Source organism: Zophobas morio, unplaced genomic scaffold, assembly GCF_036711695.1.
Source record: "Zophobas morio isolate AGI-343-1 ecotype UQ-CSIRO unplaced genomic scaffold, CSIRO_AGI_Zmor_V1 ptg000010l, whole genome shotgun sequence".
NCBI classification, from domain to species: Eukaryota; Metazoa; Arthropoda; class Insecta; order Coleoptera; family Tenebrionidae; genus Zophobas; species Zophobas morio.
In genome coordinates, this window is record NW_026972115.1 from 6,826,890 (window position 1) to 6,853,316 (window position 26,427).

General features: G+C 37.9%; 7 protein-coding genes across 10 annotated transcripts; 3 read left to right on the top strand and 4 right to left on the bottom strand.

Annotated features, from left to right (window-relative positions):
* Positions 1-37: 37 nt before the first annotated feature.
* Tw (twisted) lies at positions 38-7,355 on the bottom strand. Of its 2 annotated transcripts, XM_064052252.1 has the most exons (11): positions 6,801-7,355; positions 6,670-6,753; positions 6,535-6,619; positions 6,388-6,492; positions 6,228-6,336; positions 5,907-6,175; positions 4,202-4,501; positions 3,712-4,153; positions 3,516-3,664; positions 3,173-3,464; positions 38-315 (listed from the first exon to the last, which is right to left on the bottom strand). In XM_064052252.1, the coding sequence occupies exons 1-11, from the start codon at positions 6,839-6,841 to the stop codon at positions 98-100; spliced, it is 2,094 nt and encodes a 697-aa protein (XP_063908322.1). In that variant the 5' UTR covers positions 6,842-7,355; the 3' UTR covers positions 38-97. The 2 variants fall into 2 exon arrangements, with proteins under 2 accessions (XP_063908322.1, XP_063908323.1); XM_064052253.1 differs by lacking the exons at positions 6,670-6,753; positions 6,801-7,355 and having other exon boundaries at positions 6,388-6,482; positions 6,535-6,620.
* LOC135126308 (4-hydroxybenzoate polyprenyltransferase, mitochondrial) lies at positions 4,524-5,861 on the bottom strand. The gene has a single exon (XM_064052264.1). The coding sequence runs from the start codon at positions 5,655-5,657 to the stop codon at positions 4,557-4,559; it is 1,101 nt and encodes a 366-aa protein (XP_063908334.1). The 5' UTR covers positions 5,658-5,861; the 3' UTR covers positions 4,524-4,556.
* A 337-nt stretch (positions 7,356-7,692) lies between the features above and the next one.
* LOC135126307 (CTD small phosphatase-like protein 2) lies at positions 7,693-12,648 on the top strand. 2 transcript variants are annotated; one of them, XM_064052263.1, is made up of 6 exons: positions 7,693-7,800; positions 8,257-8,355; positions 10,275-10,923; positions 10,974-11,539; positions 11,591-11,686; positions 11,733-12,648. In XM_064052263.1, the coding sequence occupies exons 3-6, from the start codon at positions 10,296-10,298 to the stop codon at positions 11,796-11,798; spliced, it is 1,356 nt and encodes a 451-aa protein (XP_063908333.1). In that variant the 5' UTR covers positions 7,693-7,800; positions 8,257-8,355; positions 10,275-10,295; the 3' UTR covers positions 11,799-12,648. The 2 variants fall into 2 exon arrangements, with proteins under 2 accessions (XP_063908333.1, XP_063908332.1); XM_064052262.1 differs by lacking the exon at positions 8,257-8,355.
* On the bottom strand, positions 12,581-13,595 carry LOC135126309 (mediator of RNA polymerase II transcription subunit 8). Its single transcript, XM_064052265.1, has 2 exons — positions 13,083-13,595; positions 12,581-13,028 (listed from the first exon to the last, which is right to left on the bottom strand). Exons 1-2 carry the CDS (start codon positions 13,494-13,496, stop codon positions 12,663-12,665), a joined length of 780 nt encoding a protein of 259 aa, XP_063908335.1. The 5' UTR covers positions 13,497-13,595; the 3' UTR covers positions 12,581-12,662.
* A 473-nt stretch (positions 13,596-14,068) lies between these two features.
* Positions 14,069-16,849, bottom strand: LOC135126021 (uncharacterized). Of its 2 annotated transcripts, XM_064051811.1 has the most exons (3): positions 16,616-16,849; positions 15,661-16,304; positions 14,069-15,608 (listed from the first exon to the last, which is right to left on the bottom strand). In XM_064051811.1, the coding sequence occupies exons 2-3, from the start codon at positions 16,301-16,303 to the stop codon at positions 14,071-14,073; spliced, it is 2,181 nt and encodes a 726-aa protein (XP_063907881.1). In that variant the 5' UTR covers position 16,304; positions 16,616-16,849; the 3' UTR covers positions 14,069-14,070. The 2 variants fall into 2 exon arrangements, with proteins under 2 accessions (XP_063907881.1, XP_063907880.1); XM_064051810.1 differs by lacking the exon at positions 16,616-16,849 and having other exon boundaries at positions 15,661-16,310.
* Positions 16,850-17,377: 528 nt separating this feature from the next.
* Positions 17,378-21,026, top strand: LOC135126314 (mannan-binding lectin serine protease 1-like). Its single transcript, XM_064052270.1, has 10 exons — positions 17,378-17,516; positions 17,774-17,837; positions 17,961-18,154; positions 18,208-18,417; positions 18,471-18,629; positions 18,684-18,805; positions 18,861-19,206; positions 19,255-19,537; positions 19,588-19,787; positions 19,847-21,026. Exons 1-10 carry the CDS (start codon positions 17,465-17,467, stop codon positions 20,314-20,316), a joined length of 2,100 nt encoding a protein of 699 aa, XP_063908340.1. The 5' UTR covers positions 17,378-17,464; the 3' UTR covers positions 20,317-21,026.
* A 214-nt stretch (positions 21,027-21,240) lies between these two features.
* On the top strand, positions 21,241-26,414 carry LOC135126319 (coagulation factor IX-like). Its single transcript, XM_064052280.1, has 9 exons — positions 21,241-21,261; positions 21,749-21,812; positions 24,452-24,645; positions 24,699-24,908; positions 24,962-25,120; positions 25,175-25,296; positions 25,352-25,697; positions 25,745-26,024; positions 26,073-26,414. The coding sequence occupies exons 4-9, from the start codon at positions 24,839-24,841 to the stop codon at positions 26,326-26,328; spliced, it is 1,233 nt and encodes a 410-aa protein (XP_063908350.1). The 5' UTR covers positions 21,241-21,261; positions 21,749-21,812; positions 24,452-24,645; positions 24,699-24,838; the 3' UTR covers positions 26,329-26,414.
* Positions 26,415-26,427: the final 13 nt, after the last annotated feature.

Below are 26,427 nucleotides of genomic sequence, written 5' to 3' on the forward strand. Positions count from 1 at the left end.
GAAAAACATTACTTGTAAAGTGTGTTGTAAATGTGTGTTAATGTATGTATGGATTTATTTTTTTTATAAAAATTTACAGTCTAGGCAATATCATGAATCAGAATTCCCAAGTGTCCAACCATTTTAGGCCATACATGGTCGAGTTGGGTTCGTTGGCGTTGGGGCCGCTCATTCCGTACGTAAGCGGCGAAAATAAATAAAAACTGTAGACCACGGTGGATAGCACGAGCGCCACCAGAGTGTGGTAAACAACATTACCGAATTTTTCCCCAAAGAACTTCGGTATTTCTTCCAACAAATAATCGATGATAATACCTGTGAAAACAAAATTAATAACTATCTTATCAAAAAAGTCATATATTTAAAAACAGTGTAAACAGATATATTATGACATTTGGGGTTAAAGGGGTTTTGCGCGTGACGTCATGATGATGTTACAGCTAATATCCGAAATACGTTATTATGCATAATAACTAGATATTTTAGGAATTATGCGTAATAACTAAACTTGTCAGTTATTATGCATAATAACCGGAAACATTAGGAATTATGCGTAATAACTGAATTTTTCAGTTATTATGCACAATAACGAAACGTTTAGGTAATATTGATAATAACTAACAGAGGAACAGGAATTATGCATAATACCTGTAACATTAGTCATTATGCATATTGCCTAATAGACCAGGGCCGATAATTTTTGAGAACAAAAAAAATTAGAATAGGATGATACCCATTGGAAAAGGAAGAAAATATAACAAAAATAAAAGGAAAAATAATTTACGGCCGATCTGAGGTCGGGAAGTGGAAGAGGGTGAGCTTTTAAGGGTAGAAAACGGTTTATCACGATTTCTGGCAAAACTACAAGTCCTATCGAAAAAAGTTAAATAGCAAAGTTCTAGGTAATAAAAGGATCTACAACTTTTGTATTTAGACTTTTTTTACATAACCTCAACATTTATGCGAAAAATACAAATAACCGAGTTTTTGATTTTTTATTTTTATCTCCCACAAGAAAGTTTTTTTTTTACGAAATTTGGTGAAAACTTACCTACTTATGTTTCAAACTGCCTGTAATTTTTTTGATTCAAAATATTTATTTTCCCCCTTTATTTTGATTTAATATCGAAAAACCACTCTAATTTTCAATGGAAAATTCTCACGTCAAAATGTTTGCTTTTTTAAAAAATCGGTGTGCTTTTTGTTCGCTGAAATCTCTACTTTCTGGAGGTGTAAAAAAAATTATACATTACGATGGCAAATTTTCACAGGAAATGCAAAAAAAACCAAAAAACTCGAATTTAAAAATTTGTTTTTTAATTATTATGTAAAATTTGGAGCTATTTATTAAAATCTACACGTGAATTACTCGAAAAACGTAATATTCCATGTTACATTGATAAATTAAAAAATTGCAAATCGAAATATACTACTATAATTAACAACCAAATAAGTTAATACAATTAATACTTTATAAGACATCTACAATATTTTGTTAAAGTTGTAGGATAATTTTTAAATTATATGCATAGACGCCTATTTATTGCTATTTTAAGATAACTTACATACCTGAACGGCCTACGGAAAATTTTAGCCCATCAGAAGAATGAACAACATCGTCTATAAATATACACGTGCAGGCTTACTTGAAGAGAATTGTGAGGAATTTACTTATTTAAAAGAAACTTTTGGAATCTACAGTCACAAGAATTTTCCTGTAAACAAGCGGAAGAAGATGCTGATGCTGACATAATTAAGATCTCGATAGAAACTGCCAGAGATACTAATAAAACTGTCATAGTTGTGGATCAAGATATTTTGGTCCTTTTGAATCAATTGAATTCAAATAATTATGACATTTATTTTCTCAAACCAGGTTCTGGAAGTGTAAAAGATCTATTTTTCACGTCCAATAGTTTCAAATATGAATCTTTCAAAAATATCGTTGCATTTCTGTATTGTTTTTCTGATTGCGATACAACATCTGGGTTTGCCGGAAAAGGAAAGAAAAACATCGTAAATTCATTGTCTTCTAATATAAAAATTCTCGTGTCACAGTGTGTGTAACCAAACTCCTCCGAAACAGTTTGACTGATTTTTATGAAATTTTCTGTCTATATTCGGTAGGTCTGAGAATAGGTCGTAAATTATTTTTTTATACTACTAGGTGATAAGGGTGGCCCACACATTTTTTTTTTTTATTTTTCGGACAAAATTTGTTATTTTTATTTTTTTAAGATTTGGTTTCAAAAAATATATATAACCCTAAATTTTCACTCTTCTACCACCAATCCCCATTTTGTAGTAACGATATTAGTATCTTTAACAATATTGAAAATTAGGGTGGTTTTTCGATATTAAATCAAAATAAGGAAAAAAATAAATATTTTGAATCAAAAAAATTAGTGAGTTTGGCACATAAATTGGTAAGTTTTCATCAAATTTCGTTAAATTTTTTTTTTGTGGGAGACAAATATAAAAAACCAAAAACTCGGTTATTTGCATTTTTCGCATAAATTTTGAGGTTATGTAAAGAAAGTGTAAACACAAAAGTTGTAGATCTTTTTATTACCTACAACTTTGCCATGTAACTTTTTGCTATAGGACCTGTAGTTTTGCCGGAAATCGTGATAAACCGTTTTCTACCCTTAAAAGCTCACCCTCTTCCCCTTCCGGACCTCAGATCGCCCGTAAATTATTTTTCCCTTTATTTTTTTTATATTTTCTTCCTTTTCCAATGGGTATAATCCTGTTCTCATTTTTTTTCACTTTTTATCATTTTCAAACGCTTCGGCACTGGCCTATAACATGTCCAGCTGATTTCAAAAAAAACGGGACAAGATGAGCAATTCAGGTTCTCATAGATCAATGAAAAGCAATGGGAATATGACGTTTATATAACTGTAATTTGTCCTTTTTTTTAAATCAACTGTACATGTGATATGTAGAGGAAAGCGAGGCAGGGTGGGTAGCTTTGTGGAAAATATTATGCAAAATTCCTGTTCCTCTGTTAGTTATTATCAATATTACCTAAACGTTTCCGTTATTATGCATAATAACTGAAAATTTCAGTTATTACGCATAATTCCTAAAATGTCTAGTTATTATGCATAATAACGGATTTCGGATATTAGCTGTAACAATGACATTCGGGATTAAGGTATCAACTCACCTGTAATCATGGAGTTAAACAGCAGCGCGGGAAAATAATGATGGAAATACAAAACCCGGCCCATCGCCCAAAACGGCACATAATGCAAAAGCCACCCTAAAAACAACCACGCACAAGCCACCAACTTGTCCTTATTGGCTTCAGAAAACGACTTAATGTACCCCCGCTGCTGCCGAATCGCGTTACACGCAAAAATTACCACGAAAACAAAAAGAAAACCCAAGTTACTCCACCAAATCACTGGATTCCCGAGAAGGTAAACCCGGTAACTGGACCCCGAGAAGAACTGTCCCTGCAACAACAAATAAGTTAGTATAGTGGGGGTAAGTAGCATCGCCTCTACCCGATAATTGATTGGCCACTGCCACGGCCGCGACGTTATCTCCCCCTCCTTAGGTTTAAGACCCGCATTCCCTTGAAACATCACAGCGTGCGACTCCAGAAACCGTTCCAAGAAACTGGGAGCGTAAACTTCAAAACTGACATTAGGTACTAAAAGCAAACACTGTAATTAAGAAAAGAGCTTCTCGTAGGGTTACATTTTTCGAAGACGTTCTCTTCCACGTTCCACACTCCATTAGGATCTCTGAGATTCGGATTACAGGAAACTTCCTGTTGTTCGTAGGCCCATTTGGGTAACTGCTTGCCGCTGGTCGTCAAAACGCACGATTGCAAGTAATGCACGAATTTGAGTTTGCTGCTTACGGCGGTGACTTCGGTGCCGTCTCTGGCGCCTACCACACTTACTCTCCACACGTCGTTGGCATCTCCGGTGCCGTTTTCCCCGTATCCTGTCACTTGGAAGTGCTTTTTTGTAATCGGAGCTTGTTCTTTGTGCGAGTGGAGGTTGCGCTTTGTTGGTACGTGTTCTAGTCGGACGAGGTCGCCACTGCGGACCACCACGATACCGCTGGTGTCTTCGGTGTTGTATTTTTTGATCAGCCATTTGTTGTTGTCGTCTTTGTGGGTGTAAGTGGTGATCTGAAATGAAAGAATGTCTGTTCCATTCACATTCCTGTTAAAACTTACTTGTTGCTGCCTGGCGCCCACATTTTCTGGGTACAAATGGTAATGGGAGTGGAGGTACCCGCCTCCAGTCCGGTGGTTCTTCAAGGTGATTAGCGCCCCGTACGCCACCTGCCGAGGCATACTGGCATTGTGCAGACTATTCCCAATGAGTTGAGACTGAAAAGCCGAGCTATAGAACCCATCTCCATTTCCGCTGCGGTTTAAAACCGCCAGATGGATGTAGAAGAACGTGATATAAAGGATCACCGGCCACATTATAAGACAAATTCCTCTTGCTACTAAATGCTTAACAGTGGCCGTCTAACCAAAAAAAAAAAAAAAATCAATTGGTAACTCTTTATTAACAATCAAGATTTTAAGATACAAGCGGAATGATAGCTTTAGTGTCATTTTTGTCCTTATTCTTCTTGAACACAGTCCCCAAGACTATACCACAAAACAGTATAAGCCCGACTTGCGCATTCGAAATAAATTTGTTCGAACAATCACTGGCGTTATCAATATCGAGCGTGGTCAATTGAGACACTAGATGCGTCCCCACTAGCGCCACAGAAGCGTAGTACGGCCATGCCATTTCATTCAAAATCCCTGAAGCCACAACTCCCCCCATCATCACAGCACTGAATCCACTCAGCCACAACTTCGTATCTCTATCGAACTTAAGCGCCGTCGACTTAATCCCCAACCTAGAGTCATCATCTCTGTCCTGATGCGCATAAATGGTGTCATAAATAATCGTCCAACAAACTGCAGCTACATACAACGGCAAGCAAATCGGCAAATCCACGTATCCCTTGATGGCGCTATGCCCTAAAAGAACCCCCCAATTAAACGTCAGCCCCAACACGAACTGCGGCCAATAAGTAAACCGTTTCATAAGGGGGTACGTGATGACTAGACCCAAGGAACTCGCTCCAAGGAAAACACTGTACCAATTCAACTGCAACAACACACCTAAACCTAGACTCAATTGACCGGCTAGGAACACCCAAGCGGCTTTCATGGAAACGTCACCACTCACTAACGGTCGGTCTTTAGTTCGAGCCACTTTCGAGTCAATATCGCGGTCCCACATGTCGTTAATCGTGCACCCCGCTCCTCTCATAATCACAGCTCCAGTCCCAAACAAAGCCAGCATGTAGGGGTCAGGAAAGCAACCGGCGGGGGCCGCTGAGGCTATGCCCCATCCGCAAGGCCAGAACAACAACCATGTGCCAATAGGTCTATCAAGTCTCATTAGCTTCAAGTAGGGCTGCACGGACGTGGGGGCCCCGGCGACGAGTCTAGCAGCGAGTTTTTCATTTTTCTTGTCCGAGGTGGTGGTTGGTGTGTAGAGGCAGCGGGTGTTTTGACGCAGAAGTGAGAAAATTGGGGGATGCAGAAACCTAACCTTACTTTTTGGTGTGTGTAATGAAATCACTTTTAGGAGTTTGTTTGTCGCTTTTATCGCAAACATCGTGTGTCGGGATGCGTTATTAACGTTAATGAGACTTCATGAGTGACGACTTAAGTTGTTTTCATGTTGTTCGGTGGGTTTGAAGAACATAACCTTTACAATCATTGGCAAATGTCAAGGACGTAACCTCAAATTATCATAAAATTTTAGCTGATTAAAAACGCACCCATAATTTGATGAATGCATCGAGGAAATGACACTCAAAGCCCCACTTGTACCTACACTCTATTTAATTTTGTAACGACTTACCACTGGTCGTGTCATGTCACCAAGAATTTTCCACAAGTCCGCTGTAGTCATGAGACCCACTAGTGATACCACAAAAAGCCCTACGAATTTCACAGAAACACAACACGCTAACATTGTGCCTGTGAAGATTAGCCACAGCCACCATGACACGGAGAACTCTTGGATTCGACGCGATGATACTTTTACAGCTCCCAGGATTGAGCCCATTATGAAACATAATAAAATGGGGTCCAACAATATGTACTGAGTTAACGTTAAAATCCCCACATCTAAAATTTGTAGTTGTAATGCACAAAAAAAAAAAAAATTGTTAATTCCTACCAAATAAAATTAATAAAGCGGCAAAAGTGGCCGCTGTGATTGACTGTGTGGTCTCTTCAACAATTAGGAACGCCATGGGGATCAGGGTGGCCCCCAAAGCGGTACAAAACTGGATAAAGAATGGTTAACGTCGTGAACGTTCTACGAATATGATACTTACCACTCTCATTCCTAAGTAGCTGGTGTTGTCATACTTATCACCTGGTTTATCAAAAGCAAACGTCCCATCATAGCCCGTCAAGTACCCAGAAAGCCCTATTAACATCTACAGATATTATTAGTACACGTTTTTCTAAAAAGTACGCACCTTGCCCAGGGGTGGATGTACATCAAAGAAGAACGTCCTATTAATGTACCAGCTCCCCATTTTTCCAAAATGAGTCTCATCCCAGCTGAAATTATCACTTTAATTGGTGTTTTTCACGTCAATTATAATACAAACCAAACATGATCGGGTTCTGCGATTTTATAAAACCTTGTGGTTAAAGTGAGGGCGCAAACTGCCCCAAAAATGAGCCACCAAGAACTAGAAAACATGCTTCAGTCAAACATTTTATTATGTATTATTTTTACCTCTTGTGTGAATTTGCTGCTTCTGGGGCCATTTCACCCATTCGTCATACGTGCATGTTGTAAACAAGTGGAATAACGGTACTTTTGGACAGTGGAGAAAGTTGCCAACAGGGCGTCAAGTTCACCTCCATTAACACCATTCATTTTTTTTATGTAAAAAGTTTTTAGTTTGTTTTTACGTCACCGGGTGGATACGTTAAATAATACAGTTAGGAGACGCAAAAAGGGTTGAAACGATGTTAAATTTATAAAAAGTGTAAATAAAAATATAACCTCACTCTTTGACAGATCAGGTGGGGAGATCCGCTTGAGCGTCTACTGACACAGAAACAATTAAGCGAAAATGATAAATTGCATTATAATTATTTTTGTTGTATAGACGCTCTTTTTTAAAAAAGAATGTAAAATGTAAAGCCGAAATTCTTGCCAAATTCATTAATCTGGTGATTTTTGTCTCCATACTTGTCGATTGGTATTAACATAATTTTGACACACGTTGCAAAAAAAAGCGAAAAAAATGTAATTTCTGTAATTATGACTAATTAAAGTAATTCAATGTTGTTTATTTCATCCAGTCGTAATGCGTTTACGTGACGCTATTTTCGTCGTAAAGCGTTTATCTTTTTTTCATGCTTCAAGTATTCTACCTGTCCCGTGCTGGTGTTTTTATTGTTGTTTTGTTTGTCAACAAACCGTCCCGTTCCGCGTGACCCCAACCCCTGACGTTCGCCCCTAGCGGCGTTAAAGGGTTGAAACTCGCTCCCCTCCCCCGATTTCTCCAAAAAAAATAAGTCAGTCGCCGAATTCACCTGCATTTTTACCTGTCTCGCCGCGCTCCGCTCGTCCGTTCGGCGCGTGCGCACACCATCACTATCAATATAAATCGCGTGGGACGCCATTTTGATATAGTGCTTTGTGTACGGCATCATCATTTTTCCCAAAATGAGAACTTTCGATACGCTAAAATAACAAAGTGAGAAGGGTGCGCACCACTTGCGAGGTGAGTAAAGCCAGCGCTGTCGTAAAAAAAATCCGTTTTTCGCCGCCGACTCGCCAGAATCGGCGATTCGAGAACGCTGCACTTTAAAAGCCGAAAAGTGTTTGTAAACAAGCATTACGCACTTTCGGGCGCCGTGCGGTGCGAGGTCATGGTGTGGGTGGTTGGGTTGCGATGGAATTTTTCGCGAGGGAAAGCGCGATTTTGGCCGTATTTTGATTTTTGACAAGGCGGGAACCCAGGACGCTGGGACCTAGGGGAAAGCCGCCTAAAGGCACGCCTACGTAAGGACGGGTTTCGCGCGGACGACGAAAGTGTCACCGCCACCTGAGGAAATTTTCGAAAGAATCGAAAGGCGGTGTGGTGGCGATTTTGGCGAAGCGGCGGTTGTGATTTGGTGGTTTGGAGGTGGGTTTTCGCGGGATTGAGATTGTTTACCATGTTGGATATTGTTCGCAGATCAGGTGTCGTTTATATGTCAATTAAACATGTTTGAACCGATCCTAAACATGTTTGGAATTTCGGAATAAAAGCCCAGGTTTTGGATTTCTAGCACCGGTGAGATTTAATAACAAAAATTTACATAACATTTTATTATTTTTCGTCTTGCGGAATACTAGGAAAAAGAATTTTGTGGTGGAGTGGATATGGGGAGATCATGTAGATGTGCCACTTCCTCTAAAAGGGAGCTGCACTATAATTGTGCCGCCTTTTGGAAAAACCGAGTGTGCAGTGGTGTTATCTAAAAATCCGGAATTTTCTATGTACCATTTCCTTGTACTAGGTGGCCCAGATTTTATTTCTTCAGGCAATAACTATCTAATGCTGTAAAATTCCAATTTAGTGACAAGTTATATAGTAAAAATATAGGGTAAAATTTGATATTTTTCAAGTGTAACACAGAACTAAACATTTTTGTATATTACTCGACGTGGCCTTAAGTTTGATTTTTATCTCTAATATCTCATCTGATAAGGGAGTTAATAATCTTTCATGTACTAAAAAAAATTCGAAATATTACTGGTAAGACCACACAGGAGATGGGGTTGTATATAAATCACTATTATATCTAAAATATTTTTCCTGTTCAAAATTAGGGTGTTTTAGGTGCCAACTACTCCAATTTATAATTTGTGTATAACTTCAATGTAATCGCTAACCTTTCACTTGCATTTGTTTAACTGTCTGTCAATTTTATTTTATTTTATTTTATTACGCGCTTGTGTTAAAAAAGCGCTACAATTAGTAATTTTACGTTTTTACTTCCCGAACGAAAGTAAGGAAGTATAATAATCGAGTTTATCAAGTGACTTCCCAGTTTCATGTTTTCTCGACGTTTCATGATCCCAAGAGTACGAAAAAGTGCTCTCCCGTTTCCGTCTTATATATTAGGACTAGTTATGTTGATGATGTCATTACATTTTTTTTTTCAAATTAAGAACGAGTTACCCCATTGAGGAAACACTAATTCAAATCAAACTAATTCCTACGGGACATTCTTTCGATGTATCAACATTTGAAATTAAGTTTGTTATTAGTGCTGAGAGGACAGTTTTTCCTGTTGGTTATCTGCTTTAAATATATTTTACATTGTCCATACTTGGGAGTGCGAATTCTTTTCACAGGGGCTGCGGGGGTGTTATTCGTGCCGCTAGTTTTTACTTTATAGAGGTTATCAAAATTTTATGATTGTTTAAAAAAGCGGGACTTTTAAGAATCGGAAAAAAGACGAAACACGATATATACAGGGTGGTGATTTTTTGTTTCCTGTTGCGTATGTTTCCAAAGAATCGATAGAGGAAAGTCAAGTTCGTGACTCTTTATATTCTGTATATTTAATAGATTTAGAGCTGGCTTATTGTAGGCGAATTAAATATTTAATTCAAATTAAAATTTAATGTGTGATTAACCCGTGAAACTATTGATCGGTTCAGTTTGATCACGTGTTAGATTAATTGCATAATTAAATTAGTGACGTGATTTAAGTCTTTCTGAAGATGGGGTTTTAGAATTGGAAAGAAATAAAGTTTTTCAAATTTATATCGCGGCCGTCGTTCATAAAAAATATGAAGTAATTTTTTTAAATGAAATTTATTTTGAATTTGAGTAGAAGAAACTAAAAATGAATAAAAATTTCAGTATGCACAAACTGAACGGGCATCAACAGGTAAACTGTCAGCAGCAACGTCAGTGTCAAAATGTTTTAGATCATAGTGTAACAAATGTTAAATTACAGGTTTGTGAGTCAATTTTTGTCGTTATGTCCAATGGTTAAATTAAAAAAAAAAACTGCATTGTATTTTATTTTCTACACGTGATTAAAAATACACCGAAACTGGAGTTGGCGGATCGTTACTGATAATTTCAGGCGCATACATGTATATGTTCTGCGTATAGCGATGAAGTTGGCCACGCTTCTATACACATATACATCCACATAGAAATCCGTACCTTGGTTTAAAGCCCCCTTTTTCTAGCCAAATAAATGGATTGGGAAAATGTGGCTTCGCAGTGAAAAACGGAAAAACATCCGCGCCATCTGCCTCACCCGCATCCGCAGAGTCCGCAAGAACAAACCCGGCAGCGCGAAACAAAAGAAGATCGACCCGCCACCCCTCTCCGACGAATGTAAAGAGAACTACCAGGCGCAGGTAGTTCCCGAGTTCGACAAGACCCCCCAGAGTCCCAACCTAGAGGTCGACCTGAAATGTTTCGAGTACTTTGAGGCGAACAACGCCGCCTCCTTCGAGAAAACACCAGAGCTAGTTCTAAACTCCGATCTTCCCAAAGAAATCGAATATTCCAACTTCAGCGCGGGCTTGACGATGGCGTGCGAGGAGACCCTCAACCACCCCGACTACGCCAGCAACATGCAGTTCCACGTGACCGAGAAGAAGGCCTGCGACAAGTACAGCTTCGACGTCTTCTCCGAGAAGATCTGCGAGACGATGTACTACGAGTACGGGGCGCTGCGGGACGAGTACCAGGACGTGCAGTTCGACGTCAACGACTTGAACAACGTCAACACCCAGGAGTTCACCAACATGCTGGACGAGGAGATGGCGCAAGGGAACATGCCGAACGTATACGACTACACCACTTTGTACCCGGTCACCATGCCAGACGGTGAGTCGCGCTACCCCCCATCGACTATTATAGTCATCGCTCGGTTGCAGGTCACATGATCTCAAACATCACGCCCGAATCCGAGGACCGCCTCGACAAGCAGCCGGAGCACGTGGAGGTGGAGGACACTTGGGAGGCGTTCGATCCGTACCTCTTCATCAAGCACCTGCCGCCTCTCACGTTCGATATGCGCTCCAAGTGCCCGGCGCTGCCTCTGAAGACGAGGTCCAGTCCCGAGTTCAGTTTGGTCTTGGATTTGGACGAGACCTTGGTCCATTGCAGCTTGCAGGAATTGTCGGACGCCAGTTTCCACTTTCCTGTTCTCTTCCAAGACTGTTCCTATACGGTTTATGTTCGCACGCGCCCGTACTTCCGCGAGTTCATGGAGAAGGTGTCCCAGATGTTCGAAGTGATCCTGTTCACGGCCTCGAAGCGGGTGTACGCCGACAAGTTGCTGAATCTCCTGGACCCGGAGAGAAAGTGGATCAAGTATAGGTTGTTCAGGGAGCACTGCGTCTGCGTCAACGGCAACTACATCAAGGATCTTTCGATTTTAGGCAGGGATTTGTCTAAGACCATCATTATCGATAATTCACCGCAAGCCTTTGGTTACCACGTAAGTAGAGGAAAAGGGGGTGAAGGAGGGTTTGATGTGGTGGGTTTTCAGCTAAATAATGGCATACCGATAGAGAGCTGGTTTGTGGACCGGACAGACTCCGAACTTATGAAGTTGTTACCATTTTTAGAAGACCTAGTGCAAATGGTGAGTATGACGATGGTTGTAAGTTTGTTATTATTTGTGTGTGTAGAAGGAGGACGTCCGACCACACATCCGTAACAAGTTCAAGTTGTTCAGCTACCTCCCTCCCGATTAATTGGCAGCTGCAGTCGCCTAGACAATCTCTAACTACATAATACTCTGTTTTTGTTTTCGTTAAGTCTAATTGCGTTGAAGTACTGACTGACGTCACTGTTGCTTTCTTCAAGTATAATGCAACTGAGGTGCCTTTCGGAACGTCTCTTGTAGAATAATTTATAAAACATCCTCGATTATGTTTCGTTGGTGATTAATTGTGCAATACATAATTGAAAGAACTATAGCTAGATGGTTCTATAAATACGCATGAAAACTAAAACAATGTACATATTATATTGTTGGTCAGTATTTTAAAAGAAATTTATTAAAATTAGAGAGTATAAAAAGTTGAATTCTTTTATTGTATCACTTTGTATATAGGGAACAAAAGTTTAGGAAAGTCTCTTGCCATTTAAGGAAAAACTATGACCATAGAATAGATGCAATATTATGCACAAGAGTATTTTGTTTGTTGTTTGTTATTATATTTTTTTTAATTGCGTATTATACGTACGGGGTTCGGTACGTTATGTTGTGAATATTTTCAGTTGTTTTCCTTTCCTTTGGCCGAATCCCCAAGTATTAAGTGTAAATGTTATACGTTTCATATTTTATTACGCGTAGCAGTAGAAACTCGTATAAGTTCTGCAGTACTTACGTGGGAAACGCCTTCAGGCACCGTTCCGACCAGCTAAACACCTCTCATCAGTTGTTGATAGAATAGTTACAAATTCTATAAAATTAATGCTTTTTTTATAATCTACTCATTATGCTATTACATGTTAATCTTTGTTTCCACTGTTATATTTAGTTATTTTTGTAAGTTTATTATCTAATAAATAAATATATCTCCATACACAAGTACAAAACTCATTTTAAAAAATCAACGCCCGTAGGGGTGAATCTGTGTGGCACTTTTAATGTTAGTCTTAATAGCTGAGGGCGCTTTGTTCATTGTCATGGCCTGCGTGTTGGGCGGCAGTGACCCTTGACCGGGCGTGCCCCCCGGCCTGCCCTGTGGCGCCACCATCATGCCCCCGGACGTCTGACTAGGTTGTCCGTTCGGGGCCGTCCCCATCTTCAATCCCTTACCCATACCCACCGCCGCTACCAGTAAATGCGTATCAGCGACGCTCGAATTCTGCTGCGTGCTCCCTCTAGCCGTCGACTCCACCTCCCATTCTTCCTTCGCCTTATTGACTAGCTCCCACACGTGCGACACCACCTTCTGATACGCGGTAATTTGCTTCTACAAACCCGAACATTCACAAAACCATAAATCAAAAAAAATAAATTAATAAACCTGTGCATTGTCATAAGTCAGCGTCGACGCTTTGTGCTCCAGCTGCATCATCTTGTTTTCGGCCATGGGCTCCAATTTCGTTCTCAGATAATCAGGGACTAGGTCGTGAGCGAAGGTAGTCACTCGGTGTTCAGTCAGCTGCGCTAATTGGTCGTCTCGTTCAGGGGAGAGCATCAGGGGTAGGACTGTGAGGCTGCGAAGCGCGGGGCACTTGTCATGGCTGAGCACCTTCGACAAGGAGGTGAGCTGGCCCGAGATTAGGGCGTAGTTGTCGAGGAAGGTGGGCCAGTTGAGGGTTTCGTATTCGTTCTCGACTTTAAAAATCATTGAGGCGATTGAGGACTTTAGGTCGTTCACGCGCTGCACTATCGATTCGAGGGACGATTCCAGTTGTTTTTCTTCGCGTTGCTGCATTTTTACAAATTAAATACTGTGTTTACGAAAATATAACCTCAAAAAGTCGACATTAATTTAGTGATAAATTTACAGGTACCTACAAGGAATGGAAATCCCCAAAATGAGACATGAGAGGCATAGAGAGGTAAAAGTCATCAAGGTTGGTAGAATTGAACAAACAATTTGAATTTGAATAAGGTAATTGTACCAAAAGCTGACACAATTAGAAATAGTGAGTGTTTAAATGAGGACAAAGCACTTAATATATTGACCCAGCATAAAAACGACGTGTGCTTACATTTTTATAAGCTTTAGAAAATAGGGTATACATATATTTATCTAAAAAAGTCTAAAATATTAATAAAAACTTAACATCAAGTTTAGTTTGCTAATGTCTCGAAAGCTGACACCCACCTACCGACAATGCGCCTAAAGCTGAATTCATATGTGCCTAATGCTGACATAGCACTTTTAATAAAAAAAAAAACAATTATTTCAATATGGTACTTTTTTAATAACTCAAAAAATACAAAACTTGCAAATAACTTGATGAAAATAATTTGGACTTAATCCATTAATAACATGGTAATCTTTAAATATATTTATCCATTTCTGGGATTGCAAAAAGCCCTCTCTTATTATTATTAATTAATACTGGCTTAGAAATGGACTGTTTTATATCCTCTAATTTATACCACAAAACATCTTTTCTTTTGGGCCATCGCCATCCAGAACATCCGCTTTTTTCCATTGCTGAAATTTGGAAATTGTACAAATCGTCATCGTGGTATTTGGACAAGTTTCCTTCGTCAACATTTAATATTAAACCTGGGAAGTATTTTTTATTATACTCTACAACGACGTAGTCACCAATATTTAAAGTATCTAGGCATTGGCTTGTATTTTCTTCGGAATCTTGTTGGTCTGGACTTAATTTTCCCGTTTTTCTTTGGTTCTTACTGCCTTCTTTTAATATGCTTTTTTCTTCTCTTTTTCTCTTTCGTTCTAGTTTTTCATCTTCTTTCTTCTTCTTTTCTGCATTCTTTTTCTTATGATATTCTTGCCATTGAAATGATGTTGCGACGGATGGGATTTTTTCTTTTGGTTTACGTTTCCCATCTTTTTTTTTTGGTGTAGCAGGCCAAAATAAACATTGTTTAAACGGAGAAGGAACATCTAAACAATTTGACGAAGTTGGTTGATCCTTAGGAATTTCCAAATTATCGATAAAATTTTCCATTTGCTCCGCTTCTAAAAGTAACTGCTCATCCGTTTTTGGACTTCCATACCCTTCCAAGCTTTGAGCATCTGTTTGGAATCTATCTTGCAAGTTTTGTTCATTTGATTCTTGGAGATTTCTTTCTTCAGCAACATCTCCTACGAGGCTATCATTTAGTGACATCCACAACCGGTATAAAGAAGTATCTTCAATGTTTCCATTCCATTCTTTTGAAGCCAAGCTCTTAAATTCTAGAGTTTTTTCAGATCCAATTATTTTTTCAATAATTTGGAGACAACCTTTGACATCATAACCCTCGAGGTTGCTATTATTTAAATTATCATCACTCTGTTTACTAATACCTGATACATTTTTAATTTTCGTATAATCCACAGCATCAGGATTTAGAGGATATAAGCCACACCGTTTAAATCCATTTTGAATAGTCTCCACTGAACATGTCTTCTTTAGAGTTTCATGAAGTAAAGGTGCAAAATCTTCACGTTTAATTTTTTCATAAGAATGTGAGACTCTCCAGTTGTGGACTGAAGTTTTCCATGTTTGTTTTAATGTATGAAAAACAGCAACGTCCATAGGTTGTAATAAATGCGTTGCATTTGGATAAAGGGCAACAAGTTCAATTTTTTTTTCTTTACAAAAATTGCTTAAAGATAATGTTAAATGTGACACATGACCATCTACAAAAAATACGATTGGGAATTTAATGTTGTTTTCGACAAGCCATGGGTAGAATATGTTTGTGACATATTCATAGAAAGTTTCCCCCGTCATCCAACCACTTTCTGATTTGCCGATACTAAAATTTGTTGGCATTAAAGATGAAATTGCAGCAGGTATTCTTTCATAAGAAAATAAAATCATGGGAGGAGCAAGTTTACCAGCTGCATTAGCTAGAAAACAAAGAAGTGCACAAAATATATTTTAGTTTTCCCCCAAACTTACCATTTATTAAAGAAGTTAAACACTCCTTTTCGTCATTAGCCACAAAACTGTATACTGATTTTTGCCCTTTTCGGACCAAAACTCTTGATCCTTTCGGAGATAAAAAAAATGCTGTTTCGTCAGCGTTGTACACCCGTGTGGGATCGCTCATTGCATCCATTAAATCATTCTGAATAAAATATTCTGTGATTTCGATGAACCAGTGTCTAATATTTTCTTCGGTGACATTCGTTCTGCTACTGGTCAAATTTTGAGGCGTTCGGGAAGATACTCTTGGGTGCCTTTTCAAAAATAATTCGTACCAGTGTCTCCCTGGGCGATTATTTTGGAATGGGTTGGGTCTTTTCATTGTTTTTATTAACAGCTGGACGCTGTCAAGTAACTGGTTCTTGGTGACGGGAAATCCCCTATCACTCAAAAAGAAACACCACTTAACAAGCGCTTGTTCTTCTGCAACAGTTAAAACTGTTGGGGCACCGATTCTTCTGTCTTCTGGATATTTTCCCATTTTTTTATAATACAGAGTAATTCTCGGAACATTATATTTTTTTGCTGCCCTAGCAACAGGCATTCCGGATTTAACGTCATGGAGGGCTTGCCTCATTGAGTCTTCACTGTATTTCAGATTTTTTCGCATTGCCATTCTGAATGATAATAACATTTTATGTTTTTTACAAATATATTACCAATAAAGTCCAGGCATGTCAGATATACGCACACCTGAAAAACTGAGCTCGTAAGTATGACACTTTATGTCAGCTTTACGAAATGTAGACTTTTTCTGTTCCTATATCTGACACATACTGTTTTAAGAAAAATATAAACGTTAATGGTAGTTTTAAGACCAACATTGACAACACTACTTTTATACTATAAGATATCAGTAATAGCAAATTGTTCATGCGTTTTTTTAAGCTAATTATACTTAGCAGACAAAGCAGGCTTCTTAACTTACCTGATAAGATTTTGGATAAATTTCGCGGGAATCGGCGCGCGCACACTACCATTACTGTCAAATGACAGTTACAGTCGGTATTAGAGAAAACTTTTTGTACTGTACGAAATAGGAATATTTAAAGAATATTTCTGATGTAGATTTGATAACTGATTAATAGAGGGCCTCTTAATATTTAAATTCACATTTCGGGGTGTCAGCTTTTGGGGGAGTGTCAGCATTTGGTACATTTACCTTAGTCAACATAAGCTGAAAAACTGACAAACAACCTGATAATTGATAAACATTTTTTTTATCTTACACTGCATTAACACCGGATTTCAGTGGTTTTTCAATTGAGATTACACAATAAAAGTTTAAACACACTGGTCTCCAAAAAGTGAAAATAACAATAATAAATGAAAATTCAAACATTTTTCTTTTAAATATTTCGTCTCCTGTCCCAAGTTTAAAGAACACGAGTCGATAAAAACCATAATGCGAAGTGAAACATTTTTAATTCTTAGGAGGTAGCCAAGAAAAGAATTACAACAAAGTCCCTTAACATTTCACAACTTGAGGTCGAGGTGGTGATTTAGTATACATGATGTTAGTTTGTTAATAAAAATTATTAAATTTAGATCATAATAAGTGTTCAGTGTTTTTTTTATATCTAAATACGGTTTTTCCTATTGCGAAATTTAATTATTCCGCTAGTTCGTTGCGTCTGCGTTGTTTTTTATGTTGGTCGATAAAACATTTTATTCTTGGAGTCTACGTAATATCCAAAAGAACCATATTCAGTACGAGGGCTTTTAGTTATCATTAGGTTATCGTCAGTCTCATATATGTGTAATAAAACTACTTTCAATGCAACAAAAACTGAAAATTTTGACGGGAGTAATCCTTTTGTTTATTTTGTGTAAGTTACTGAGACTAAATTAAAACTGTCCCGCCATTGACCATATACCTACAGAGTCCGAACTATAGTCGAATGAGTTATACCGAGGGTTTCAGATTCTGCTCACTTAGTGGTCAATGATGCTATAGTACTAATTTGAAAAATTCCAAACACGAACTGTATTAAAATTTCAAAACCAACTGTGGCGGGAGTTTTTCTTTAAGACTAGGTGGATGCACAATCTGCAGCACTATAATCATGCATTATTCATGTTTCAGTCAAAAATATACATGGAATGGAAGATGCTAACAGGACTCTTTCACCCCAAACTAGTAAAAACAGGTAATTGCAAAAACTTAAAAAGACTTCAAGTGTAAATTTTTTCATTATTTTGTCTTCCTTTTGTTTCGTTCATCTTGTTTTTTGATGCGTTCGCTTCACAATTAAATTGTCAGCCACTTCCAGCTGTACATTACCCCCTCATCCAAAATTTGGTCAATGGACAATCTTCCAAGCAAATCTCACCTCATCTTCAGGAGATGTCGTACCTATGGGTACCGTTCTCGAAGTCAGTTGTTACGACAATTACAAATTAGAAGGGGGTGGAATCGTTCTTTGTGTTCGGGGCGAATGGAAACCTACTCTGGGCAACTGTTTAAGTGATTGTGGTACTTCCCTTTGAAAATTAATTACTACAAAAGTAGTATCGTAGGCACTTGTCCTTCGTTGCACACCTCGACTACTACAACAGTTAATTGTACCTACAAAGGGGAAACTTTAGCAACTTGTAGCGATGTGGTCGAGGGTACCAGAGCAGAGTTCCGTTGTGCTCCGTTTTATGAAATTCAAGGGATGAATAAGTTTCCAGTAAGAATATGTTCCAATGGACAGTGGAGCGGTGGTCTTCCAGAATGCGTACCAGGTAATATTACGTGAATTTTTAACGAGTGAAACTTTTAAAAGTCCCGTTTTAAGTGTGCGGTAAAAAAGGCATCACAAAGGATTATACGTTAATTGTGGGAGGGTTCAACACAACGTCACTAGAATACCCTTGGCAAGCGGCCCTTTATGTCAAAAGTAACAAAGTATTAATCTGTGGAGGGACACTACTGAGTCAAAGGACAATCTTAACAGGTGTACTTATAATCAAGTTTTGACTATGTCTGTTTCCAAATTGATCATTTATAGCTGCACACTGCGTGACAAACGACAAAGGTCAACTAGAACCGAAAGAAAACTACGTAGTGGCTGTTGGCAAGTCGTACCGAAGCTACGACGATTCGAGGGACCCCGCAGCTCAATTTTCTTCCGTATTGTAGATACCCATTGCCACAAAATTAGCGCTATGTAGTTTTTGTGTTTCAGATAGAAGAAATCTATGTTCCTAGACAATACAGAGGCTACATTCAACGTTATTTTGGAGATATTGCCATTATAGTTGCAAATACAACGTTCGTTCTTTCGCTTAACGTTCAACCAGTTTGTGTAGTTTGGGAAAAAACATTTCATCAGTCACTAGAGAATGTCACCAGAGTGAAACAATCTTACGTGAGCGGTTGGGGATTTACTTCCGAAGACGAGAACCCTTCAGACGTTCTTAAATCGTTAAAAGTTCCAGTTATAAATAAAACTGAGTGCGAGCACAGATTATCTGAAGAAGATTTAGAATATCTGACCTACGATAAACTATGTGCCGGTTTCTTAGATTCTGGTAATTTTTTTTTATGTATTTTGAAGAGGTGTTAAAAACGGATTTCAGGCATGTCTGTGTGTAAGGGCGATAGTGGTGGAGGTCTGGTTACCAAGCAAGGTGACAGATATTATATTACTGCAGTTGTCAGTATTGCGCCGCAAGTATCTTCAAGACCAACAGGTGGATGTGATAGCCAAAAATATGGTTTCTACACCAGATTCTCGTATTACATTGAAGACTTCATAATCGATCTAGAAGCCAAATTTGGGGGAAATTACAGGTCCCAACAAAACGTGTCCTGCACGGATGGGCACTGTCTCCCTATCTCTATATCAACGACTTCTACAAGGTAAAGTACTGACGCTAAAAATAACTCAATCCATCAAAGTACGACTTCAGGAGTTGTATATTGCCCGATCATCCCACGTTTGGTAACTGGTCCATCTTTGGTCCATCCCCCAATCATTTTATACCAGGAATGTTGGTATCATCAGGCACTGTTTTAAAAATACAGTGCAACCCGAATTACATCCTGAGGGGTAACATCACCCTCTTTTGCAACAACGGCTTCTGGTCATCCAGTGTTGGCCAGTGTTTAGGCACGTATTCGCCCCAGCCCAAAATCCTAATTTACAAATTTATAAATGTTTGATAGCAGATGGTAGCCTTCCACGCTGTTTTCTTACGGGTACATACGGTTGCTGTCCAAATAACGTCACAGCAGCTACAGGACCCAATAATGAAGGATGTGGGTGCGAGATCAGCGAATATGGGTGTTGCCCGGATGGTACTTCGGAAGCCAGAGGTCGCTACTACGAAGGCTGCACGGCTGTTCAAAGAAACTTGCCAGCGATTTGCTCTAAGCCCAAAGAACGCGGGCTCTGTTTGAAGGAGGAATGGGTTTGGTATTATAACCCCGATACCGATGGGTGTGCTCCAATGACGTTTAATGGTTGTAATGAACACAATGGAATTACTACTAGAGAGGAGTGTGAACGTACTTGTTCGACTGAAACGCACAAAGCATATTTGGCTCTTTTGAAAAGTCGTAACATAGACATAGAGGGTCCCCTTAAATCCTTAGATCGTTTGTTATTTACACACAAATACTCAAACTTGATACATTAACTAGACATGGAGCTATCTGTTGCCGTTTTCTACGTCAAGGGGAGTTGTATAATGTTTATCGCACTTCCATCTTTAAACCGCTTTTTTGACTAACCTGTCTTTCAAGTTCATATAAAAAAAAAACAGTTTTAGAGTTTAGAGTAAATACCGTATTTTAAGTGATGTAATCATAACGTATCAGAATTTATCGATGCCCTATAATTTACTATTTCTTTCGGTATCAACTGTGAATTATTTGACCAGAAAATACTGATTTTTTTTGTGATGTTCATAGTGTATTGTTTTTGAAGTCGTGTGAGAGTTATCTAGTGAAATAAGGACATAAAAGAACCTTAGATAGACTGTTCGAAATATTACTAAAAATTTGTTAAGTCCTCAGGATCTTTGATCGGAAGTGTACACTACTGTAATATACATATAAATCATACCATCTTTCAGAAATGTCCACCTTGACAAGATTTTTATTTCTGTTTTAAGTAGTTATGCCAAGTGGAACATTTTTATTTTTCGGGAGGTGGCCAATAGCAATAAAGTCGGTTGACATTTCACAACTCGAGGTATATCTACGAAGATATAGGATTTTCCACCACCGTTTATCTGTTTCCTTGAAATGTGCGCTTCAACATGGTGATTTAGTCTACATAATCTTAGTTTGTTAATAAAAATTATTAAATTTAGATCATAATAAGTGTTCAGTGTTTTTCTTTAAACTTATTTATATGTTTTTTTATTTTTAGTGCCATCTTACTTTGTGTTAGAATCTAAACAAAAAACTTACCTACAAGAATTATATCTAATATACGGTTTTTCCTATTGCGGAATTCAATCATTCCGCTAGTTCGTTGCGGCTGCGTTGTTTTTATGTTGGTTGATAACATATTTTATTCTTGGAATCTACGTAATATCCAAAAGAACCATATTCTGTAGGAGGGTTTTCAGTTATCGGTAGGTCATCGTCGATCTCACATGTGTGTAATAAAACTACTTTCAATGCAACAAAAATTGAAAATTTTGACGGGAATAATCCTTTTGTTTATTTTGTGTAAGTTACTAAATTAAGACTCTCCGGTCATTGACCATATGTCTACAGAGTGTCTAAAAAAGTTGTCTTACATATTCGACTGAACTCGAACTTTGCCGAACTACCGTCGCATGTCAAAAGACTGTTATTTTACAATTTAGAAGTGTAGACAATGTTAATGTAAATGTGACCTATAAAATATAAAGAAAGTTAAACTTCGACTGGAGTTATACCGGATGTTTCAGATTTTGCTCCCTTAGTGGTCAATGCTACTGTACTAATTTGAAAAATTCCAAACACGCGAAAATTTCGAACTGTTTATGCTCAAATTCAAAATTGTGGGGAGAGTTTTTCTTTAAGACTAGGTGGATGTACAATCTGAAGCACTATAATCATGCATTCATGTTTCAGTAAAAAATATACATGGAATTACAGACGCCAACAGGCCTCTTTCAGCCCAAACTAGTAGAAACAGGTAATTGCAAAAATTTAAAAAGACTTGAAGTGTCAATTTTTTATTTTTACTTCCCGAGCGTAAGCAAAGGAAGTATTGTAATCGAGTCCGTCGGCCGACTCTCTACTTTTACGTTTTCTCGATCTTTCATGACCCCTAGAAGACGAAGAAATAGGTCTCCCATTTCCGTCTGTCTGTCCGTCTGTCCGTCTGTCCGTCTGTCCGTCCGTCTGTCCGTCTGTTGTCCCGGATTTTTATTAGACAGATAATCTCCGAAAGTACTCGACCGATTGTTGTGAAATTTTGTACTTATATTAAGAATATCATGTAGATGGTAAAACGCTAACCAAAATTTGTCTAATCATCCCCACCACTAATGCGATGACGTCACTTCAAAATTGTACATAGTAAATGGGTTTTCAATTGTATAAAATAACATAGTCCTACACATGTAGTTTACAACTCTGAATCGACTTTTCACCCGAAACGTCCAGATTTTTGGAAAAAAAATCAAAATTATAAAACAACATTTTGAAATTTAATTTTTAATCTGCTAACCAGAATGCTTTGAAATGTTGCAGATGTTTTAAGGCTATAAAGAGCATCATAAATCTTTAGTTAAAAAATATTTGCTTATCCCCTCCAAAAACTTGATGACGTCAGCTCAAAAGTTTGTGGAATAAATCATATCTAAAATGTACAAAATATGATGAGTCTGTACTTGTGATCGATCACTCCATTCATATTTTTTGGATTTGCATATACAGGGTGACTCAAAAAAATTAATGAATGCGTAAATATATTTTATTGATTTAATCAGGAACTACAAAACGGAATGCTCTGACATCTTGCAGATGTTTTAAGGTTATAAAGAGCACAATAAATGTTTAGTCAAAATATATTTGCTTATCCCCTCCAAAAACTTGATGACGTCAGCTCGAAAATTTGCCGAATAAATCATATCTAAAATGTACAAAATATGATCAGTCTGTACTTGTGATCTATCACTCCATTCATATTTTTTGGATTTGCATATACAGGGTGATTCAAGAAAATAAATGAAAGCGTAAATTTATTTTTTTGATTTACTCAGGAACTACAAAACCGAATGCTTCGAAATCTTGAAGATATTTTAAAATTATCATAAGCATGGTAAATTTTTGATCAAAACGTATTTGGTGGTCCCCCCTAAAAAATTTATGATGTCACCACAAAATTTTGCTGAAAAAATCCTATCTAAAATGTACAAAATATGGTGAGTCTCTTCTTGTGATTTATCATTCCATTCAAATTTTTTCGATTTGCATATACAAGGTGACTCAAAAAAATTAATGAATGCGTAAATGTATTTTATTGATTTAATCAGGAACTACAAAACCGAATGCTTTGAAATCTTGCAGATGTTTTAAGGTTATAAAGAGCATAATAAATTTTTAGTCAAAATATATTTGGTTATCTTCTACAAAAAACTGATGACGTCAGCTCAAAAGTTTGCCGAATAAATCGTATCTAAAATGTACAAAATATGATGAGTCTGTACTTGTGATTTATCATTCCAATCATATTTTTGGATTTGCATATGCAGGGTGACTCAAAAAAATTAATGAAAGCGTGAATTTATTTTATCGATTTAATCAGGAATTAGAAAACCGAATGCTTTGAAATCTTGGGAATATTTTAAAGTTATTATAAGCATGGTAAACTTTTGTTCAAAATGTATTTGTTCATCCCTCCTAAAAAAATTGATGACGTCACCCTCAAATTTTGCTGAATAAATCCTATCTAAAATGCAAAAAATATGATGAGTTTGTACTTGTGATTTATCATTCCATTCATATTTTTTAGATTTTCTTAAGAGGTGGTTCAAAAAAATTAATGAAGTCAATTTATTTTATTGATTAAATTAAGGGCAACACTTATTATTAGAATTACACCCCAACCAACCCAATTTGGTAGACACAAAATTTGTTAAAGGAAAAACTCGGTTGAAACATAAGGGTAGCACGCTTATTTACATCGACTTTAACATTACAGACCTGCATTTGTTTTATGCGCTCACTTGGTTCCGCGAATGTGAAATAGACATGTTTATAATCAACCAATTGTGAATTTCACCGTCAAGAATTAAAATAAAACCCAATGTTTTATATAATAAGCGGAAGTCGAAGCAATAAAACCGATGGTCGTTTTGTTTACAGTTTCTCTGTTTGACTCTCACGTATGCTGTTACGCCTGTCATCTTAAATTAAGAATGTTTATACATACACGATTTTCAGTTGCCTCTGATACGTATACGTGAATAAATTGTTTCGTTACTTTATTGATTATTACAAATCAATATTCAAAACGACCCAATTCATTTTCCCGAAAATTTGAGAATATAATAATTTTATTCTTAGTATTACACTACATCTATCCCAACTGATATACGTGTCCTTGCAAAAATGTTGATGACGTCATCGCAATTTGTTTTTTAAATTCCCACTACAAAAATGTAATCAGAAAAAAAAACACAATAGGCATGCAGTCGTCAAGTTTCCGACAGCGAGGGAAGTACCTACTGTCTAAACTCTTTAGACCAATTTTTTTGTCTTCTTTTTGTTTCGTTCTTCTTGTTTTTGATGCGCTCGCTTCAGAATTAAATTGTCAGTCATTTCCAGCTGTATATTACCCCCTCATCCAAAATTTGGTCAATGGACAATCTTCCAAGCAAATCTTACCTCATCTTCAGGAGATGCCGTACCTGTGGGTACTGTTCTTGAAGTTAGTTGTTATGATAATTACAAATTAGATGGTGGTGGAATCGTTGTTTGTATTCGGGGTGAATGGAAACCTACTCTGGGCAACTGTTTAAGTGATTATGGTACTTCCCTTTGAAAATTAATTACTACAAAAGTGGTACCGTAGGCACTTGTCTTTCGTTGCACACCACGACTACTACGACAGTTAGTTGTACCTACAAAGGGGAAACTTTAGCAACTTGTCGCGATGTGGTCGAGGGTACCAGAGCAGAGTTCCGTTGTGCTCCGTTTTATGAAATTCAAGGGATGAATAAGTTTCCAGTAAGAATATGTTCCAATGGACAGTGGAGCGGTGGTCTTCCAGAATGCGTACCAGGTAATGTTACGTGAATTTTAAATTAGTGAAACTTTAATGAGTCCTTTTTTAAGTATGCGGTAAAAAAGGCATCACAAAGGATTATACGTTAATTGTGGGAGGGTTCAACACAACGTCACTAGAATACCCTTGGCAGGCGGCCCTTTATGTCAAAGGTACCAAAGTATTAATCTGTGGAGGGACACTACTGAGTCAAAGGACAATCTTAACAGGTATACTTATAATCAAGTTTTGACTTTGCCTGTTTCCAAACTGATCAATTATAGCTGCACACTGCGTAACAAACGACAAAGGTCAACTAGAACCGAAAGAAAACTACGTAGTGGCTGTTGGCAAGTCGTACCGTAGCTACGACGATTCGAGGGACCCCGCAGCTCAGTTTTCTTCCGTACTGTAGATACCCATTGCCACAAAATTAGCACTACGTAGTTTTTGTGTTTCAGATAGAAGAAATATATGTTCCGAGACAATACAAAGGTTACATTCAACGTTATTTTGGAGATATTGCCATTATAGTTGCAAATGCAACGTTCGTTCTTTCGCCCAACGTCCAACCAGTTTGTATAGTTTGGGAAAAAAAATTTCATCAGTCGCTAGAAAATTCCACCAAAGTGAATCAATCTTACACGAGCGGTTGGGGCTTCACTTCCGAAGACGAGAACCCTTCAGACGTTCTTAAATCGTTAAAAGTTCCACTTATAAATAAAGCTGAGTGTGAGCACAGACTGTCTGAAGAAGATTTAGAGTATCTGACCGACGATAAACTGTGTGCCGGTTTCTTGGATTCTGGTAATTTTTTTTAAGTATTTTGAAGAGGTGGTGAAAACGGATTTCAGGCATGTCTGTGTGTAAGGGCGATAGTGGTGGAGGTCTGGTTACCAAGCAAGGTGGTAGATATTATATTACTGCAGTTGTCAGTATTGCGCCGCAAATATCTTCATCTGTCGGTGGATGTGATAGCCAAAAATATGGATTCTATACCCGATTCTCGTACTACATTGAAGACTTCATAATCGATCTAGAAGCCAAATTTGGGGGAAATTACAGGTCCCAACAACGCGTAGCCTGCACTGATGGTCACTGTCTCCCGATCTCTATATCAACGACTCCTACAAGGTAAAGTACTGACGCTAAAATACTCAAACCATCTAAGTACGACTTCAGGCGTAGTTGTGTATTGCCCGATCATCCCACGTTTGGTAACTGGTCCATCTCTGGTACATCCCCCACACATTTTATACCCGGAATGTTGGTACCATCAGGCACTGTTTTAAAAATACAATGCAACCCGAATTACATCCTGAGGGGTAACAACACCCTCTTTTGCAACAACGAATTCTGGTCATCCAGTGTTGGCGAGTGTTTAGGCACGTATTCGCTCCAGCCCAAAATCCTAATTTTCAAATTTATAAATGTTTGACAGCAGATGCTAGCCTTCCACGCTGTCTTTCGAGTCCATACGGTTGTTGCCCAAATAACGTCACAGCAGCTACAGGACCCAATAACGAAGGATGTGGGT